Source organism: Octopus sinensis, linkage group LG18, assembly GCF_006345805.1.
Source record: "Octopus sinensis linkage group LG18, ASM634580v1, whole genome shotgun sequence".
Classification (NCBI taxonomy): Eukaryota; Metazoa; Mollusca; class Cephalopoda; order Octopoda; family Octopodidae; genus Octopus; species Octopus sinensis.
The window spans coordinates 12,655,629-12,675,557 of NC_043014.1; the positions used below are offsets into that span (position 1 = coordinate 12,655,629).

The 19,929-nt window shown below is 40.2% G+C and overlaps 2 protein-coding genes across 5 annotated transcripts in view; both read left to right on the forward strand.

Annotated features, from left to right (window-relative positions):
- LOC115221292 (flocculation protein FLO11-like) overlaps positions 1-4,736 on the forward strand; it is a 53,167-nt gene extending 48,431 nt beyond the window's left edge. For all 4 annotated transcript variants that reach the window (XM_029791439.2, XM_036510719.1, XM_036510718.1 and 1 more), the window contains one exon: positions 559-4,736. In XM_029791439.2, coding sequence (XP_029647299.1) covers positions 559-3,809 — 3,251 coding nt within the window. In that variant the 3' untranslated portion in view covers positions 3,810-4,736. The remainder of the gene's footprint in view (positions 1-558) is intronic.
- Positions 4,130-7,338, forward strand: LOC115221621 (GATA zinc finger domain-containing protein 14-like). Its single transcript, XM_029791821.1, has 3 exons — positions 4,130-5,165; positions 5,252-6,431; positions 6,762-7,338. Exons 1-3 carry the CDS (start codon positions 4,130-4,132, stop codon positions 7,336-7,338), a joined length of 2,793 nt encoding a protein of 930 aa, XP_029647681.1.
- The last annotated feature ends 12,591 nt before the right edge of the window (positions 7,339-19,929 follow it).

Sequence of the window (19,929 nt, forward strand, 5' to 3'; positions counted from 1 at the left end):
CTTCCACAGCTTCCCTCCACTTTAAGTGATTGGCACTTCTTTAAGCATCTGTCCTCATCCATCCACATCACATGACTAAACCAGCACAGTCTCCTCTCTTGCTCTCGATATTGTTATAAATTCTCTATGCCTTTAACCCTTTAGTGTTCAGATTACTCTGTTAAATGTAATACTTTTTCACTCAAATTGTTTTCAATTAATCCTGGATCATCTTACAGCTTTGAGGTTTCAATGATGTGATTACTTATTTTTAGAATGGCATTGTAGGTTAGGTGTGAGAGGCTAGATATCGCCAGTTTGAATATAAAACATGTAGAATATATTGGGCCGGATTTGGCCAGCTTAAACACTAAAGGGTTAATAGATATTATTACTATGATATTTCTGTAATGACTCATTACACTTGTTTTTTTAACTGTTCTGGTATGTTATAATAAAAGAAGTATTACACCTTTTTTTTTTTTTCACATTAATGAATACCTGAATTTATTTCTAGTCTTGTTCACATTATTTAGCAAAAGTATTTTTTAAATCTTTGTTTCAAATCTATTTCACCAGGTATCTCATCTCTACTGAACTCCTCGTGGAAAGGTAGAAAGGTGGACAGCACTTCTAATTCTTCAGACAGCAGACCTGAATCAGCAGATACAACCTCAAATGTCCTGCAGGCATCGTCGAAAAAAGATAAAGACACAGAGGGCGCTACTAAAAGCTCAAAATCCAAAAGACCTAACACAATACATTCTCAACTCGAAAGTATAGCTAACAAAAAGCAGATAGCCAAGTTGGCACAAGAAACCATTACAAAAATGAATTCTGGAAGTATTCTTATGCCTAGCCTTAATAATTTTAATGGCATGCAAGCCACTAATATCTTACCTGCTGGAATTAATCAGCAGCAGATATTTGCAGCTGCTCCTAATTTGTTAAATACTTCTCTTTCAAATGCCATTCTTGCCTCGAATGCACAAGGGCAAGTTATTTTCAGCAATGCAAATTCTGCTGGTAGTTTTGTCAATTTACAAGGATCTTCTACACAGCCAAGTGTTGCCTTTGTTTCACCATCTTCTAATCTTCTTGCAAATAATTCCGAGAAAGGAAACAGTGATGGCTCTGGACTGTTACAGATTGCAATGAGAGATGCGGGTATTACTTCAGTCACTCAGTCATTTATAACACCTCCCCAATTGCCCCAGATTACATCTCAGGCACAACAAGCTATGATTAGCTCCATAGCGAGTACAAATGCTGAAACTATGATTTCTGCCGATTCTTCGCAAGGACAGCAACCAACACCCCAGCAGACTCTAGCTTCAGTAGTTTCAAATAACCAGTGTATAAACACTGGTTTTATGAACTCTTCGTTTTTCAGTGGAAATAATTGTTTCCAGCAGGGTTCGAACACAATTACCAACACAACCCAAGCTATAAATACACAGGTACCAATCATGTCGATTGGACAGTCAAATTATAACCAAATTCTACAAAATGGTAATGCACTAATTAACGTGCCAATTATGAATGCTGCCAACCAGTCGTTACCTGTTGGTGGTGCTCTGCCAGGGATTGGAGGGATACAAGGTCTTCAAACAGGTCAAGGACAGATCGTTTTGGTTAATGACCATAGTGGACTTTCTTTGATGCCCAACTATCAAATGGTCGTTGACCCAACAACTTTAGCGCTAACAAACAACTCACGGCAGTTTTCTAATGATAAAGTTGCTACCCAGAAGCTGGGCCATGCAGTGGACCAAACAAAGATGGCACTGACTAATGTGATAAACAACACAGAGGTACTAAATCATGCAGCTACCCTCCCTGTTCAGAATCAACAACAGGCAACACAGCAAGGCATTACTCTTCAAAACACCATCAATGCTCAGGCATTGGCTTCCAATCAAGCTCCGGCAATGCAGCAGCTAGCATTTCAGCCTGCTCAGCAGACAATATCGCTAGGTGCCACAAATTCTGTGATTCAACAGGCACAAATGAACAATCAGTTGAGTGCTCAGCAGCAGCAAATGCTGTCGGCTCCTTATGCAAGTGCAAATACTAACTTTTTAAATCCCAATCCAGGTCTTGTCTTGCCTGTTAGTCAAAATGGAAACTTACTTACTCTGAATACAGTTCCCAGTCAACCAAATCAGTTACCAACAGCACTTATTTTACCCAATGGACACATCATTCCTGTGGTTACACAACCACAGGTCTTATTACAGCAGCAACTACAACAACAACAAATCCAGCAGCAATTGTTAAATGCTAATTGTCAGCTCCAAGCCGCTGTCGCTGCTCAAACCCAAGCTATACATCCATCACAAATTCCTGCTAAACTAGCAGTTGTTGGAAATTTGGGTAACAATAACATACCGATTATTGACTCTAATTTGACTACTATACTAAACCCTCCGAATGTGCAGTGTCAGAATCAGTCTGCCCTTGTTCAGAGTCAACAAAAGCCTCCAATGGGTCTCCTCATGACAACAACCATATCGAATTTCCCAGTGTCTAATGCTGCTACCACTGTGGCTTCCATCAACAATAATATGGTTACAACGTCGGCGACACAGAGTGTCATGACAACTCAAGTGCAAGCTTCTCAAATGCATCGGCCAACAAGTGCTCCTGCATTTGTGAAAAGGTCCGAAACGCAAACATCTGATTCAAAAGGTGTGGTGATGTCCACCACAACAGGTTCGTTAATGCAGTTTAGAACATCGAATACATCCACACCTGACAACAGCATACTTCTTGGGAACGTGTCTCAGACTAATTTGCAGACAGCCGTGGGAACAGTGCCTTCGCAGACTGACTCTTCTGTAACTTCATCTTTGCCAACAAATCTTCAAAGTTCTTTACCTGTGAATCAGTCAGGACAAACTAACGGACCAAACGGGACTATTCTAATTACATTTGGTCCACCTGGTGGACAGCAGACGTGTTGTATTTTAAACCCTAATTCTATGCAAGGACTTGGAAATATCTCAAATCAGCAACCTTCTCTGCCAGCAATTTCCACCATTCCAACTACGATATCTTCAACTAATCCTACAGTTTCAAGTAAGAAAAATAACAAAAAAAATTCTCAGAGAACAATTGTACCCAAACCCCCTAAAGCCAATCAAACAAATCCATTACCTTCCGTGTGTTCCATGAATAGTTCCAACTCAGTAAGTTCTACACAGGTTTCTGTGTCTTCAACTCTCTGGAACACCACTCCACTGAGCTCCGATCAAGAGGCTTCTAGTACAACTATGCAAAACGTAGTCAGCACAAACGATATTTGTGTGTCTACTACTGCTGAATCAACAATTATACAATCACCTTCAACTTCTAATACTTCAGAAAATACTGGTACCACAGATATTCTGGCAAAAGCTGCAGAGTCCATATTTTCTTCTTCTTTACAAGACATATCTCCTCCGATAAGTAGTTTTTATAATCCGGCTAATGAAGATAATCCTCTGCATATAGACACGAGTGCTGGAGAGACTGAAGATGATTGTAGTGCACAATCGCCTTCGAAAGAAAGTTGTGATAGCGATCATATTCCAACATCAAGCCGAATAGAGATGGAGGTTGAAACTCAGAGTACACATTCTTTGGATAATGCATGTAGTAACTTGACTGTGTCGTCTCCATCTACATCAACATTTTTCAAAGAATCAGATATATGTGAGTCTATTGGGGCAGTAAGCAAGCGCGGTAATTTAAAATCTAAGATTATTGAACCAGAAAAAGAGAAAATGAAAAAAGATTTCAAAAAATTACCTGATAGCAAAAAGCTAACAAAAAGCCAGTTTCCATAGCTATATCTGAAGCTATTAATTTCGCTTCAAACCAGTTTCCTGGTGTCCTCGAACAAGTTGAATCAGTAAGTATGGAGAAGAAAAAGCAAAAAGCTCTTAACAAAGAACTTGTCAAAAAAACTTTAAAAGTGCCTGTTAAAAAGCAAACTCCATCAGTTGACATTCCTGATGAGATTGTTTTTTACGGAAAGTGAGATAAGTGATGTATTAGACCAGGTGGAAAACTTAAGGAATACCTGGGCCAATGAAAACGATCAAAAAAGAACAAGAAGCGCAAAGGTAAATCAAACTGCACTGACTTGGATTCTGATCATTTGGTTATGAACAAAAAGAAAAAGCCTCAGATTAAAGAATCCTTAATTGAAGTTGAAGAAATTAAAATAAATTCTTCCGTCTGTGAAAGTTCAATGAATGCAGAAGAGAATCCTTCTGAATTGCTCTCCCCAGATTCTACTACAGTTACTAAAACAGTGTCAAATTACACACCTTCTAGTACTGATGAATCTCCTTCTGGCTCTAATGGAGAAAATACATGTGAAAAGAGTGTCAATTATGACCCCTATGACATAACTCTGGCTTTAGAGGAATCAGAACCAATCAAATCATTTAGAGCTATTGATTCTTCTAAAACTTTTTGCCAACCAAATAGCTCTCAGGTTGTTGCATCTTATCCTGGAAAGATGATTGAAAAGACACAGTCGTCTCCAACAGAAATGGCCTGTTCGACATCTATTCACTCACACAACCAGAGCAATAGGCTTAGTAGCCGACTATCTCCTACGAGTACTGGTGCTACCAGCAGTAACTGTATAAGCAGTAATAATGGCAACAGCAAGAACAACCGCTCACGATCAAATTCTATTATTGATCAGCAGAAGTCACTTCAGCTCGCCTGTAATTCTCAACCTACGTCAAATGAAGACAATATTTTGCCAAAAAATACCTATTCAAACAGGCAGTTAAATGCTGGTTCTCAGAGTGTTTCTGTTGGCTCTATGTCCTTACCTCGATCCCAGCAACACTCTTACAGCAGGCAATCTCAGCATATAGCACAACCTAGTTTATCTCCTGTGTCTATGCCTTCCCCAATATCAAATATATCCACGGCTGTTGAACCGGAAACCAATTCTTCGGTCAGCCAGAACGTTATTAGCAATTCATCTGCTCAAATTGCTTCCCCTTGCACTTCAGAACAAAATAATTACTCCTCACCAAATTCTTTGAGGTATTCTGCTGAATCACTGTTTAACACTTCAACCAAATTAAATACAGCACCACCAAAATCTCACCCACAGCCCCTCAACCAAACCCTAATTCCTCAAGATTCAAGCAATATTATTTCTAATAGCATTGCAGGTGACGCAGTGTCAGTTGCAGGAACTCTTCCATCATCAAAGTCACGCAACTTAAGCATTTATTCTGCCGAGAATTTGTACATTCAGGCAGAAATGATAATTCCCGGGTTGACAAAACCAGTTATTCTTCTGGAAGTGCTTTTTCTTCTAACAATACTCACCATATTGCTACCAGCGAAAGTGACGCTTTAAACTTTGCCAACCTTGGTTTGACTTTGACTCCAACTGTTCCATCTAATACCTTCACAGACAGTTCAGTTTGTAATTCGTCAACATCATTCACTTTTTCCTTACCAAACTCCAACAACACTAGTTTATTTCCCTCCCATCATTTCCCTTTCCTGCATTTGCATTCACTAGTCACACCACAGCTTTTACATGGCGAAAACAATGAAAGCAGTAGCAACCAGCAATCACAAACATTTGGGCTACCATCATTTGGTCTGAATAACCAGAAGAACAATAATGAAACAGAATCAAATATTCCGCATCAAAATACTTCTAATGAACAAAACATTATCTGTGGCTCATCGTCATCTTCCTCCACGGCATCAAGTCATTTACAATCACACAATACTTTCAATTTTGGTTTGAGTAACTCTTTAGAAACGTGTTCAATATCCAGAAGCCAGCCTTATACAGATGGCTCCAATATATCATTAAACACAATAAATTTGGAAAAGTCTTCGTCGAACACCATTTCACAGTCAAATGATGGCTCCAGAACTGTTTCAAACCAGAAACATTTACCAAATATTTCACAGAGTATTTCTTTGAGCAATCGAAACCAACAATCTAGTTTGAACTCTGTCGATTGTTCTTCACAAATCACGAGTAGTGTATCAACTTATTTCTCCCCTATGAACTATCAGTCTTTACATACACCACCTCTGCATCACCCCCCCGTAACTTCTAATGAGAATTCCCGAGCTAATATTAGTAGGTCTTTTAATGCAAATCTCCCTACGTCAATATCTAACTTTGGGTCAAGCACTCCTGTATTTAATAGTAGATTTGACAGCAATCAGTTATTATTTCACAGCCAAAGGGATGCTGCTACTGTGTCACAAAATGTAAATATTAATCCAGAGATTAGTAAATCTACTTCTTCTCAACAGCAAAATACAGTTAGCAAGGCTGCTAAGCAACAGGCTTCTCAGCAGACGTTGTCTCTGTCGCAGAGCCAACTGAGTCAGGGCAGCCTCTCCTCACATCAGAGCACTCCTAGTTCTATATCCGATAACAACGCTACATTAACACTCCCCCAGTCTAATCCTCCACCACAACCATCACATGCATCACAACAGCAACAACAACAACAGCAACACCAACAACAACAGCAACACCAACCGCAACAACAACAACCACAGCATCAACAGCAGCGCTCTACAAAACAAACTTCACGGACTAAACAGTCTCAGAGCAAAAAAAATAAGCAGTCTTTATCTGAAGTAGATTCCAACCTGTCTCAATCAATTTTTGATCAAAATATGGCCCTTTACTTTCCAATTAACAACACATCTCCCCCACCACCCCGTACCATTCAAGGAGACACCCCAACATTTCTTTCTAGTAATCTGTTCACTTCTTCTACAAGACAAATTCCAAATACTTCTTCAACTGTTTTGAAAAGCAGTGATATCAGTACATCTTTTAATTCCATATTCCCACCTTCACGCTCTCAAAATGGTATTGGTTTAAACTTTCAAACAGGTTTCGGAATGAACACTGTCCATAATGGTCCTACAAATACCCCACAGATTCCACCTCATTCCAGTGCTATGCCTAATTTACCACACGTGCCCAGTCTTGGTCTGGGGAATATTTTTTCTGATGTGAACAGTACATCTCAGAATGAAGCACTGAATATCTCTCCAATCAAGTTCCCAACCAATTCTATTCTCCCTCCCCCTCAGGCTAGTATCGACCCCAACTCACTACAACATCATCACCAGGGTGGTGCCCTCTACCATAATCGTAGTCATCCACCACCGCCTCCTGTTATTCACAACATGAGTATTAACAGTATCTTAAGTCACAACCCTCATGGCTTTGAACCAAGGGGTCCTGTGGCACAAGCTATCAACAGTACGGTCACGCCCTCTGGTTTCCATGGACCTAGTCATTCTTCATTTCCCATACCACCACTAAATTTTTCTATACATGAACACTGAATTACCAACACCCCTACAACATTACTGGTAGACCTGACTTGTCGACCAGGTTGTTTCTCAGTTTTAGATATTTAAAAATACTATTTATCTTATTTTTTTGTTTTGACCTGTTGCATCTCGTGAAGCACAGATTTTTCAATAGTTCCTACCTATTCAATTAATATATATCTAAATTAATTTATGGTTTTAAATTCATTTTCTATTGTTTCTATGATTTTTAATTATTTCTATTCATCAGAACATTCATTGCTGACTAGTTACAATATATTTTTCATGTATGTCAAAATATGTCCGTCCACTTAACATATATTGTAGTTAAAGAAAATGCCAAAATGTTTTGTTTTTTTTGTGTAAATTTTTATCTCGTTTTATTTCTGTCAATTATTTCATCTACAATCTTCTCCTTGCATAAACTATGAAATATTATTCAATATTTTTAACAAAGAATTTACATGCATGCACACACACCCACTCATACATACATACACAAATACACACACATTCACATGTGTGTACATGTATGTGTATATATATATATATATAAAACGAGAGTAATGACTTTGCTAATTTCTATATATGTGTGTGTGTCTGTGTATGTGTGTGGTTATAGATATAGAGATCTATTTTTGTTTTTTCTCTTTCTCCTTTGAAAATATTCAAATAAATATCGTATTTTTATTTACTTTTCGTATAAAAAAAGAAATCCATATCTCCTCTGTATGTTTGTGTGTATGTATGTACATGTGTGTGTGTGCATGCGCATATGTGCACATATCTTTACAGCCGGAATGTGATTGTTTGACATGCATGCTAGAAATAGCAGTCAGATATCTCCATATTTATCTGAGAAAACCTTTGATTTGGAGCCCAATAATTTGTATATGACAACACGATGTGTGATGTTTCATGTTCACCGAAGTAAACAAACCCTGGAAACTATTTTTTAAATTAATACAAAACTCAACTGCAAGTTACATGTCATGATTAATGTGTATATGTGTATATATATGTGTGTGTGTGTATTTACAAAGGGGTGGTGAGAAGTTCCTGGCTTTGAGTAAAAGAAAATACAGAAGGATCAGTTAATTATGATTTTATTCAACGTATTCCCCTCTTGGATTCATTCATACACTTATTGCAGCAGTCCTTCAGTTTTTCTAAGCCCTATAAAAGGAGGCAGAAGGTTGGGCCTCCAATCAGGCCTTTCACGATACCCTCAAAACCAAGAACTTTTCAGCACCCATCTCTTGTGTGTGTGTATATATATGTGTGTGTGTGTGTGTCTGTATATATGTCTAGGCGTGTCTATTTAGTAAGAACATGTAAAAAAAAAATGGCATGTAATAGATACAGACATTTGGTGCTCAGGCCAAACCAAGTACTTAAAATCCAGTGTTAAATGGAAGGATACAGAATCATTGCAATTAATAGCTGGTTACAGGTAATGTACCGGTCAAGTTCATGAAGGTATGATAAAATAAAACATGGACAGCTAGTTCTGAAGATATCAAATCATTCATAACATTGACATAGAAATGAAGATGAAAATTGAAAAGTGAAAGTAAAAGTTCATAGTTCTTTTTAGAAAGGTAAAAATATTGATGAGACAGAAGAGCATCTAAGTAGTTCTTTTATTGGTTCAGTCTTGACAGGTAAGTAAAAATCCTGGGAATTACTACTGAAACCTTGCAAGTAAGACAGTGGAGAATGTGGGTAATCCTTTACAGCTGCCGCTGGGGGTTTGGTATTCAGTTACAAGCTGTAAAATGCATTGTGTTTTCGTATACATAAAATAGATTAGTATTGGCAGATGTGTGCAGATCTGCATAAGTTTGAATTTCATGTACAATTTCACCCCATTGTCAGAAGAGAATGAGGTCTAAGTAATGAAGATCTTGATATACATATACTCTTTTACTTGTTTCAGTCATTTGACTGCGGCCATGCTGGAGTATTGCCTTTAGTCGAGCAACTCGACCCCAGGACTTATTCTTTGTAAGCCTAGTACTTATTCTACCAGTCTCTTTTGCCGAACTGCTGAGTTACGGGGAAGTAAATACACCCGCATCGGTTGTCAAGCGATGTTGAGGGGACAAACACAGACACATAAACATATACGCACACATACATATACACGATGGGCTTCTTTCAGTTTCCATCTACCAAATCCACTCACAAGGCTTTGGTCGGCCCGATGCTATAGTAGAAGACACTTGCCCAAGGTTCCACACAGTGGGACTGAACCCGGAACCATGTGGTTGGTAAGCAAGCTACTTACCACACAGCCACTCATTATATTTTTGTTAGCCTACCAGGAAAAATTCTTAGCAGCATTTGGTCCATCCTTACACCCTGAGTTTGACCCTTTAGCATTCAGATTATTGTCAAATGTAATGTTTATTTATTCACATTGTTTTGAATTAATCATGCATTATCTCATAGCTTCAAGATTTCAATGATATGACTGTTTATTTTTAGAATGACATTGTAGGGTAAGTGTGATAGGCCAGATCTGGCTGCCTTGAAAATAAAACAGGTAGAAGATTGTGGCTGGCTTAATTGCCTTTCATCCTTTTGGGGCTGATAAAATAAGTACCAGTTAAGTGCTGGGGTTGATGTAATCAACAATCCCTCCCACCCAAAAAAAATTTTCAGGCCTTGTATCTACAGTAGAAAGGATTGTGTAATAACAGATTGCTTCTGTTCCATGCAACTCAAAAGTGTCATTGGCTCATCAAACAACCCTAGCTCCTCAGGTTCATGGAACTGAATGAAGAAGAGCCCAAGATGGCTTCCTAGTATAAGACTGCGATTGGTCAATGCAGGTCACAACACCATGTGACCTGACGAGTCAGGTTCGTTTGATGAGCCAAGTCAGACTATTACCAAATACATATAACTCCTGTCAAATGTGTTGAGTGCCACCTTTCGTTTGTCCAGGCATGCTTGCATGGTAAGAACTTAGCTTTCCAACCACATGGTTCTGGGTTCAGTCACACTGCATGGCTTCTTGAACAAGTGTCTTCTACTATAGCCTTGGGTCGACCAAAGCCTTACAAGTAGGTTTGGTAGGCAGAAACGTTAGCACGCCGGGCGAAATGCTTAGCAGTATTTCGTCTGCCGTTACGTTCTGAGTTCAAATTCTGCTGAGGTCGACTTTGCCTTTCGTCCTTTCGGGGTCAATAAATTAAGTACCAGTTACACACTGGGGTCGATATAATCGACTTAATCTGTTTGTCTTCTCTGTGTTTAGCCCCTTGTGGGTAGTAAAGAAATAGGTATTTCGTCTGCTGTTATGTTCTGAGTTCAAATTCTGCCGAGGTCGACTTTGCCTTTCGTCCTTTCGGGGTCAATAAATTAAGTACCAGTTACACACTGGGGTCGATATAATCGACTTAATCTGTTTGTCTTCTCTGTGTTTAGCCCCTTGTGGGTAGTAAAGAAATAGGTATTTCGTCTGCTGTTATGTTCTGAGTTCAAATTCTGCCGAGGTCGACTTTGCCTTTCGTCCTTTCGGGGTCAATAAATTAAGTACCAGTTACGCACTGGGGTCGATATAATCGACTTAATCTGTTTGTCTTCTCTGTGTTTAGCCCCTTGTGGGTAGTAAAGAAATAGGTATTTCGTCTGCTGTTATGTTCTGAGTTCAAATTCCGCCGAGGTCGACTTTGCCTTTCATCCTTTCAGGGTCGATAAATTAAGTACCAGTTACACACTGGAGTCGATATAATCGACTTAATCCGTTTGTCTCCTCTGTGTTTAGCCCCTTGTGGGTAGTAAAGAAATTGGTATTTCATCTGCTGTTATGTTCTGAGTTCAAATTCCGCCGAGGTCGACTTTACCTTTCATCCTTTCAGGGTCGATAAATTAAGTACTAGTTATGCACTGGGGTCGATTTAATTGGCTTAATCCCTTTGTCTGTCCTTGTTTGTCCCCTCTGTGTTTAGCCCCTTGTGGGTAATAAAGAAATAAGAAACTGAAAGAAGCATGTGTGTGTATATATACATACATGTGTGTGTGTATATATATATATACACACACATATATATACATACATATAATCATCATTTAACGTCTGCTTTCCATGCTGGCATTGGTTGGACTGTTTGACAGGAGCTGGCTAGGCAGAAAACTGCACCAGATTTCATTGTCTGTTTTAGCATGGTTTTATGGCTGGATGCCCTTCCTAACACCAGCCACTCAGCAGAATGGAATGAGTGCTTTTTACGTGGTACCAGCACAGGTATGGTCAGTTTTGGCATGGTTTTTTTACATGGCACCAACACTGGTAGGGTCAATAAGTAACTTGCAAAACAAAGACCCTTTGAGATTTTGTGGTGACCCCCTTCAGTCAGACACTGACCATGGGTTTGCACCTAGAGAGTTACCCTCTGAGGCACAAGTCTGGGCAAAGTTGTTTTATGGAAGACCAGTAGTCACCCATGCATACCGGCCTCCCCTCTCCATATCACCGATGTTGCCCAAGGGAAAGGCAAAGGCCGATACAGCTTGGCACCTGTGACATCGCAACTCTTCTACAGCTGAGTGAACTGGAGCAACGTGAAATAAAGTGTCTTGCTCAAGAACACAACACGCAGCCCGGTCCAGGATTCGAGCTCACAACCTCACGATCGTAAGCTCAACGCTCTAACCACTGAGCCACGCGCCTGAGATTTTGTATATATATATATATATATATATATATATATACATGTGTGTGTTTTGTCTTTGTTTCTGCGTTTTTCTCCACCGCTGCTTGACAACTGGTGTTGGTATATTTATGTTCCTGTAACTTAGCAATTCAGCAAAAAAGATTGATAAAGTAAGTACCAGGCATAAAAAAGAATAAATACTGGGGTTGATTTATTTGACTAAAATTCTACAAAGTGGTGCCACAGTCTAATGACTGAAAAAAGTAAATTTTATATATAAGCTGCCATGCAGTGGAACTGAACCCAGATTGAAGTGGTTGGGAAGCAAGTTTATTAACCACATAGTCATGCCTGCATCTTTTAAATACTAAATATTGGGTTGTCTGGAAAGGTCGTGCCGATTTATAGTAGCTTACCTTTCAACTTATTTTAGAACATGGTTGAGTCCATAAAATAGGATTTGACTACACCTCCATTTAGAGCACAGTTTAAGCTATCTTTTCTTGGAAGAAGGTTTATCGTCCTATAACCTGTGTTAATTCTGTAACCCTTTAAAATGGAAGATAAGAAAGTTCATTTTCGGCACTTGATGCTTTGGGAACCAGACAAAAATTGCTGCAGCTCGGCTGGGATGTGTTACCCCACCCTTCATATTCACCAGATATTGCTCCTTCGGATTTTCACTCATTCAGGTCTCTGCAGAATAGTCTTAATGGTAAAAATTTCAATTCCTTGGATGACGTAAAAAAGATACCTTGATGAATTCTTTGCCATGAAACCACCTGAATTCTGGGAAGAGGGTATTTTCAAGTTAAGGGAAAGATGGAGAGGCATTGTGCAACAAAATGGTTCTTTTTTGATTGATTAAAAATATACTGGCAAGTATTTATTGACCTTTTTCTTTCCTTTAAAAATTGGCACGAACTTTCCAGACAACCCAATATATATTATATTTGGTTGTCCATGAAGCTTCTACTTAAATTTTGTGAAGTAACTTCTCAGAAAGATTGTGCATCACTGAACTCAAACTCTGATCAAAAGGTATTCCAGCAGGACCATCCCATCTCTGCAAAGAGATGGAATGGTCCTTTGAATACATCCTAAGTCTACATTATCCATTATCCAATCTGCATCCTCCCTTTTTGCTAGTAGGATGGGCTTTGTGGGTGATTTAGCTGCTACCTGTAGCAGGTCGAATGAACAGAGATCTCTTTGTTGGCTGATGTTGTAACTTCCTGATTGAGATCTTGGATCAAATGCATTCCGGCCATGACCACTTCTCCTCTTGAACATTGCATATTTAAGCTCATTGGGCTCGCAATCATGAGATCGTGAATTCAATTCCTGGACTGGGCTATGTGTTGTTTTACTGATCAAAACACTTTATTTCACATTGTTCTAGTTTGCCCAGCTGTGGAAATGAGTTGCGACATCACTGGCGCCAAGCTGTATTGGCCCCTTTGCCTTTCCCTTGGATAACATTGGTAACATGGAGATGGGAAGCTGGTCTTCCATAAACAACCTTGCCCAAACTTGTACCTTGGAGGGGAACTTCCTTGGTGCAATCCCATGGTCATTCATGACCAAAGGGGGTCATTACCCTTTATATGTGTGTATAAACATGGCTGTCTAATTAAGAAGCTTGCTTCCTAACCAGGTGGTCTCAGGTTCAATTCCACTGTGTGGCACTTTAGGCAAATACTTTCTACTATGGAAGCACTCCGTCGGTTACGACGATAAGGGTTCCCGTTGATCCAAATCAACGGAACAGCCTGCTCGTGAAATTAATGTGTAAGTGGCTGAGCACTCCACAGACACGTGCACCCTTAACGTAGTTCTCGGGGATATTCAGCGTGACACAGAGAGTGTCCTTGAAATACAGGCACAACAGAAACAGGAAGTAAGAGTGAGAGAAAGTTGTGGTGAAAGAGTACAGCAGGGATCACCACCATCCCCTGCCAGAGCCCCATGGAGCTTTTAGGTGTTTTCACTCAATAAGCACTCACAACGCCCGGTCTGGGAATCGAAACCGTGAGTCCACTGCTCTAACCACTGGGCCATTGCGCCTCCACTTTTTTTTAAAAATTTTTTTATGTACTCATGTCTTAATATCAGGAGATTGTTGTAAATAAGCATCATCATCATACAAGCCATGCTGTTCATTTCTAGTTTTCTATGAAGAACCTGTCTTTCTACATGGATGTCTGGCCAGTGAGTTTTACCTTATCTGGAAACAAGTGAAGACTAGTAACAAGAAGGGTGTCCAGCCACAGAAATTATGCCTCAATAAATTTTGTTTCACTCAATGCTTGCATGGAAAAGTGGACATTAAAATGATAATATATATTCTTTTACTTGTTTCAGTCATTTGACTGTGGTCATGCTGGAGCACAGCTTTGAAGGGGTTTTAGTTGAACATATTGGCACCAGTGCTCATTTTTTAAAGCCTAGTATTTATTCTGTCAGTTTTTTTTGTCAAACTGCTAAGTTACGGGAACGTAAACATGTCCCTGTTGTCAAGTGGTGATAGGGGAAGGAGCAAACACAAAGACACACACACATACATATATATATATACACAACAGGCTTCTTTCAGTTTCTTTCTACCAAATCTACTCACAAGGCTTTGGTCGGCCCGAAGCTATAGTAGTAGACACTTGCCCAGAGTGGCACTGAATCTGGAACCAAGCTTCTTACCACACAGCCATGTCTGCACCTATATCATATATCTTATCGTTTAACGTCCGCTTTCCATGCTAGCATGGGTTGGACGGTTCAACTGGGGTCTGGGAAGCCCGAAGGCTGCACCAGGCCAGTCAGATCTGGCAGTGTTTCTACAGCTGGATGCCCTTCCTAACGCCAACCACTCCGTGAGTGTAGTGGGTGATTTTATGTGCCACCAACACATAATAATAATAATAATAATAATGGTGTGTATAAATATCAAAAGGTGTAATGGGTGGCAGATGATATATTTCCCTGCTAGCAATGTAAACAAGAGTACTCATATGCACCAAAGGCCCATATGAGAGGTTCTCTCATGGTAAGTATTGCAGTATAATGTGTTCTAACACAACATCCATTTTTAAGTGGGGATAAATATTACCTTTTGGTATTAATATTGCTTCTACTGCTAATTGTTATATGTGTAGATGCAGGTGTGGCTGTGTGATAAGAAGCTTGCTTCCCAACCACATGGTTCCGGGTTCAGTCCCACTGCATGGTACCTTGGGCAAGTGTCTTCTATAGCCTTGGGCTGACCAAAGCCTTGTGAGTGGATTTGGTAGGTGGAGACTGAAAGAATCCCGTCGTGTAATTCTAAGGTTGAACGAACGAGGTCGATTTTGTTCTCTAATACATTCCTCACGGAATACACTTCAACTATAAATATATATGTATGTATTTATGTGTGTGTGTCTGTGTTAATGCCCTCCCCCCACCGCCATTGCTTGACAACCGATGCTGGTGTGTTTATGTACCCGTTACTTAGCAGTTCAGCAAAAAAGACCATTAGAATAAGTACTAGGCTTACAAAGAATAAGTCCTGGGTTTGATTTCAACTAAAAAACTCTTTATGGCAGTGCTCCAGCATGGCTGCTGTCAAAAGACTGAAATGAGTAAAAGAATAAAAAGGAGGATATATCATCAACATCATTATTGTTTAATGTCCGTTTTTCTTGCTGGAATTGGACAGTTTGACTGGAACAGATGGATCGGAGGACTTGGCCAAGTTCTAATGTCTTTGGCATAGCTTCCACAGCTGGATGCCTTTTCTAACACCAACCACTTTACAGAATGTAAATAAAAAATGATATAAATGCGCCCTTTTTAAAGCCTAGCCAGGCTCATGGGCCCTGTTTCCTGGTTTCAATGGTGTATGTGTTCCCCAGCTGGACAGGATGCCAGTCCATCACAGCATTACTCATTTTTGCCAGCTGAGTGGACTGGTGCAACGTGAAATGAAGTATTTTGCTCAAGAACACAACACGTCGCACGGTCCAGGAATCAAAACTACAATCGTGATGCTGACACCCTAACCATTAAGCCATGCGCCTCCACTTACAGAATGTACTGGATACTTTTTCATGACACCAGCACCAGTGAGGTCACCAGGTAACTTGCAAGGCAAGACAAAATGCTTCCTACTTCAACTAAGTGGGGTCATAGTGTTGAGAGGTGTAAAAGTATGACAGAGGAACAGGAGCAGGTATCCTGATAAAGAGAAAATGTACAACTTCCCCAACTAGAAAGAGAAAGAGAGAGGGGGAGATGGTGAGGGTGCACCCTTAGGGGACAAGGTGAATATAAGAGAGAATGAGGATAAAGGAACAGAAAGTGATAGTGGGGGCTGGTAAGTTTGTGAGTACGTGACATGATTAGATAGGGGGATTGAAGTAGACACAGTGAAAGGGTCACGTTGTGGAGGCAAGGCAAATTGTGAATGTCAGTTTGGGAGGGAGTGAATGGGATAGGTGTGGGTCAGGGATGTGGAGGTGATAAAGGACAGTTATAAGTATAGGGAGATAAATGGTACCATTTGCAGCTGTGACTCTCAACGGAGGCCTATATGGCACTTGGGGGTTCATATAAACATTTTGTTGTTCAAATTGATGCAATAAATTCTTTATACTTCTACAATATGCAAAATATTTTTGCAATTTTTTTTTTACATGCTTCCTAGTGGTAAGTAGCTTGCTTATGAACCACATGGTTCCGAGTTCAGTCACACTGCATGGCACCTTGGACAAGTGTCTTCTATTATAGGAGTCCATAGGTAAACAAAATGCTTGAGTACCACTGATTTAAAGCATCTGAGAGAATAGTGCCATAGAAGATTGATGAAGGGATGTGCGTTCGAGTTTGAGGTGTTGAGGAAGGCTTGACAGGGGATCATTTTTACTGAGGTGGACTGGTCTTCCCAAGCCCAGCATATCACCATTCATCTTGATCCTTTGCCATCTCCTTTCTGAGGCTCAGCATCTTGAGGTCGGTCTTCACTACTCCATCCATTTTCCTGAGTCTCCCACTTCTTCAGGTTCCATCCAAGTTTAGTGATCAACACCTTTTTATGCTGCTGTCCTTATCCTGCCAGCCTGCTCTTGCCCCTGTGCCGGTGGCACGTAAAAGACACCCACTACACTCATGGAGTGGTTGATGTTAGGAAGGGCATCCAACTGTAGAAACATTGCCAAATCAGAATGGAGCCTGGTGCAGCCTCCATGGCTTCCAGACCCCGGTCGAACCGTCCAACCCATGCTAGTGTGGAAAACAGACGTTAAATGATGATGATCTCATGACAATACCATGGCAGTCTTCACACTTCACATGGCCTTTGATACCCAGTTTTTCACTCAACACATCTGTACTTTGTTATACATACACACTGACATTGTACATCCACAAAGCATACTACCTTCATTTCTTTCTAGTCTTTGCAAATCCTCTGCATTCATGGCCTCAAGTTTCACAACCATCTAACATTGCTGTTCATACATAAGCATCATACAATCTACCTTTCAGTCTGAGAGAGAGGGCCCTTTGTTACAGAGGTTAAGTCAAGTTAATTTTTTGGCTCAAAAGCAAAAAGCAAGGCCATGTAGGGGGACATGGAGTTATGTACAGGGTGGTGTTCATGCAAAGAGTTCAGGCCATTTCTGGTCAAGGGAGACTTTGAACCGAGCGGTCGTCGGCATCTTCACTATCTCGTCCGGCAGATTATTCCACAGATACTCTCTTATCATATGCACACATACATTCATCGTCGTTGTTTGAATGTTAACTTTTCCATGCTCGCATGGGTTGGGCAGGATTTGCTGGGGAAGATTTTCTACAATCAGAGGCCCTTCATATCACCAACTCTCCTCTGTTTTCAAGCAAGGTAACATTAGAAATAGACACTGCTTGTATAGCGGTGGTTCTTGTTTACAACTACTATGCAATGCTAAGGGACATAAATACACTACTTTGTTTATTCCGGCCACCTGCCTAATAGTGTCTCAAATCCCTCTGGGTAGAAAGACTGTGGAAACTCATTGGATTTTCAGTATGTATGGTTCAAAGGTCGCTCTTAATGTGCTCAGGTATTATACACTAAAATTACAAGCATATGTGGAAAATTCAGAGGAATACTCAACCATTTATCCTATACTTGAATGGGTAGTCAGTTCTCTTTTACTCTTCTATTCTTTTACTTGTTTCAGTCATTTGACTGTGGCCATGCTGGAGCACCGCCTTTAGTCGAGCAAATCAACCCCAGGACTTATTCTTTGTAAACCTAGTACTTATTCTATCAGTCCCTATTGCCGAACTGCTAAGTTACAAGGACGTAAACACACCAGCATCAGTTGTCAAGCGATGTTGGAGGACAAACACATGCACATATACATATATACGACGGGCTTCTTTCAGTTTCTGTCTACCAAATCCACTCACAAGGTTTTGGTCAGCCCGAGGCTATAGTAGAAGACACTTGCCCAAGGTGCCACGCATTGGGAATGAACCCGGAACCATGTGGTTGGTAAGCAAGCTGCTTACCACACAGCTACTCCTGTGCCTAATGTTGAATAAACAATTAGAATATCCTTGTTAGAGCAGACAGAATATTCATTTATCTTATGTGAGAGAGGGGGCATACACACACATGCACACGCACACTAATAGAAAGAGATTGAGTGTGGATGGGAGGGTGGTGGCATATGTAAGTTAGACACTGGGCAACAAATGAAAAACTTAAATACATAGAGGACTGGCTATCCAAATCGACAGTGGCTTAGCTTGAAAATGCAATTAAGAATATGAAGACAAGGAAAGCCACTGGCCCATGAGGAATCACCACTAAGATACTTAAAATATCTGGCAGAATGGGATATGACCTGGTCACCTGTATAATTAATCAGGTTATCTCTTTCTTTACTACCCACAAGGGGCTCAACACAGGGAGGACAAACAGATTAAGTCGATTATATCGACCCCAGTACATAACTGGTACTTATTTAATCGACCCCGAAAGGATGAAAGGCAAAGTCGACCTCGGCGGAATTTGAACTCAGAACGTAGCGGCAGACGAAATACCGATAAGCATTTCGCCCGGCGTGCTAACGATTCTGCCAGCTCGCCGCCTTATAGTTAATCAGGTTATCACAAGGGAGTCATATCCAATGATTGGTATAGCAGCATTATAGTCGACTGCTACAAAAGCAAGGGTGTTGCCCTTGACAGAAATAATTACAGAGGCATCAAATTGCTGGACCAAGTGATGAAAATTGCTTGTCCTCTACATCCTTCTCCAGCTGAGCATTCCTAATCTTGCAGGCTTGTAGGTGTTGGTGCCACATAAAAAGCACCTGTACCGGTACCATGTAAATGTACCCATGCCAATGCTGCATAAAAGCACCCAGCACACTCTGTAAAGCGGATGGTGTTAGGAAGGGCATCCAGTTGTAGACACCATACCAAAATGGACATGAATCTAGGGGCAGCTCTTCGACAGGCCAGCTCCTGTCAAACTCTCCAATCCATGCCAGCATGGAAAATGTGTGTTAAATGATGATGATATAGGCATACAGATAAACAGATTAGATAGATAGATAAGTTTCTTTATTGGCCACACAGGGCTGCACACAGATGGGACAAATTACAAGGTAGAGCTTTTCTTTTGGGGGATGAAAAAACAAAAAACAAAAGAAACAAAAGAATGTGGAAAAGTTTTCGATCAAAAGGGATCGTAAAAGGGAAAAAAGAAAAAGAAACAAAAGAAAATAAAAAAGGTAAAAATAAGAAAAAAGAGGAAAAAAGGGGAAGAAGAAAAAAAAACGATCAATAGGGATCGTGTATCAGGGGGAAGCGGATGAGGTTTATCCGTGGGAAGAAAAGCCTACGAAAAAGACCACGGTAACCTCGGTCAATATTGTTATATGTTACCACATTTGTTTTCAATTTC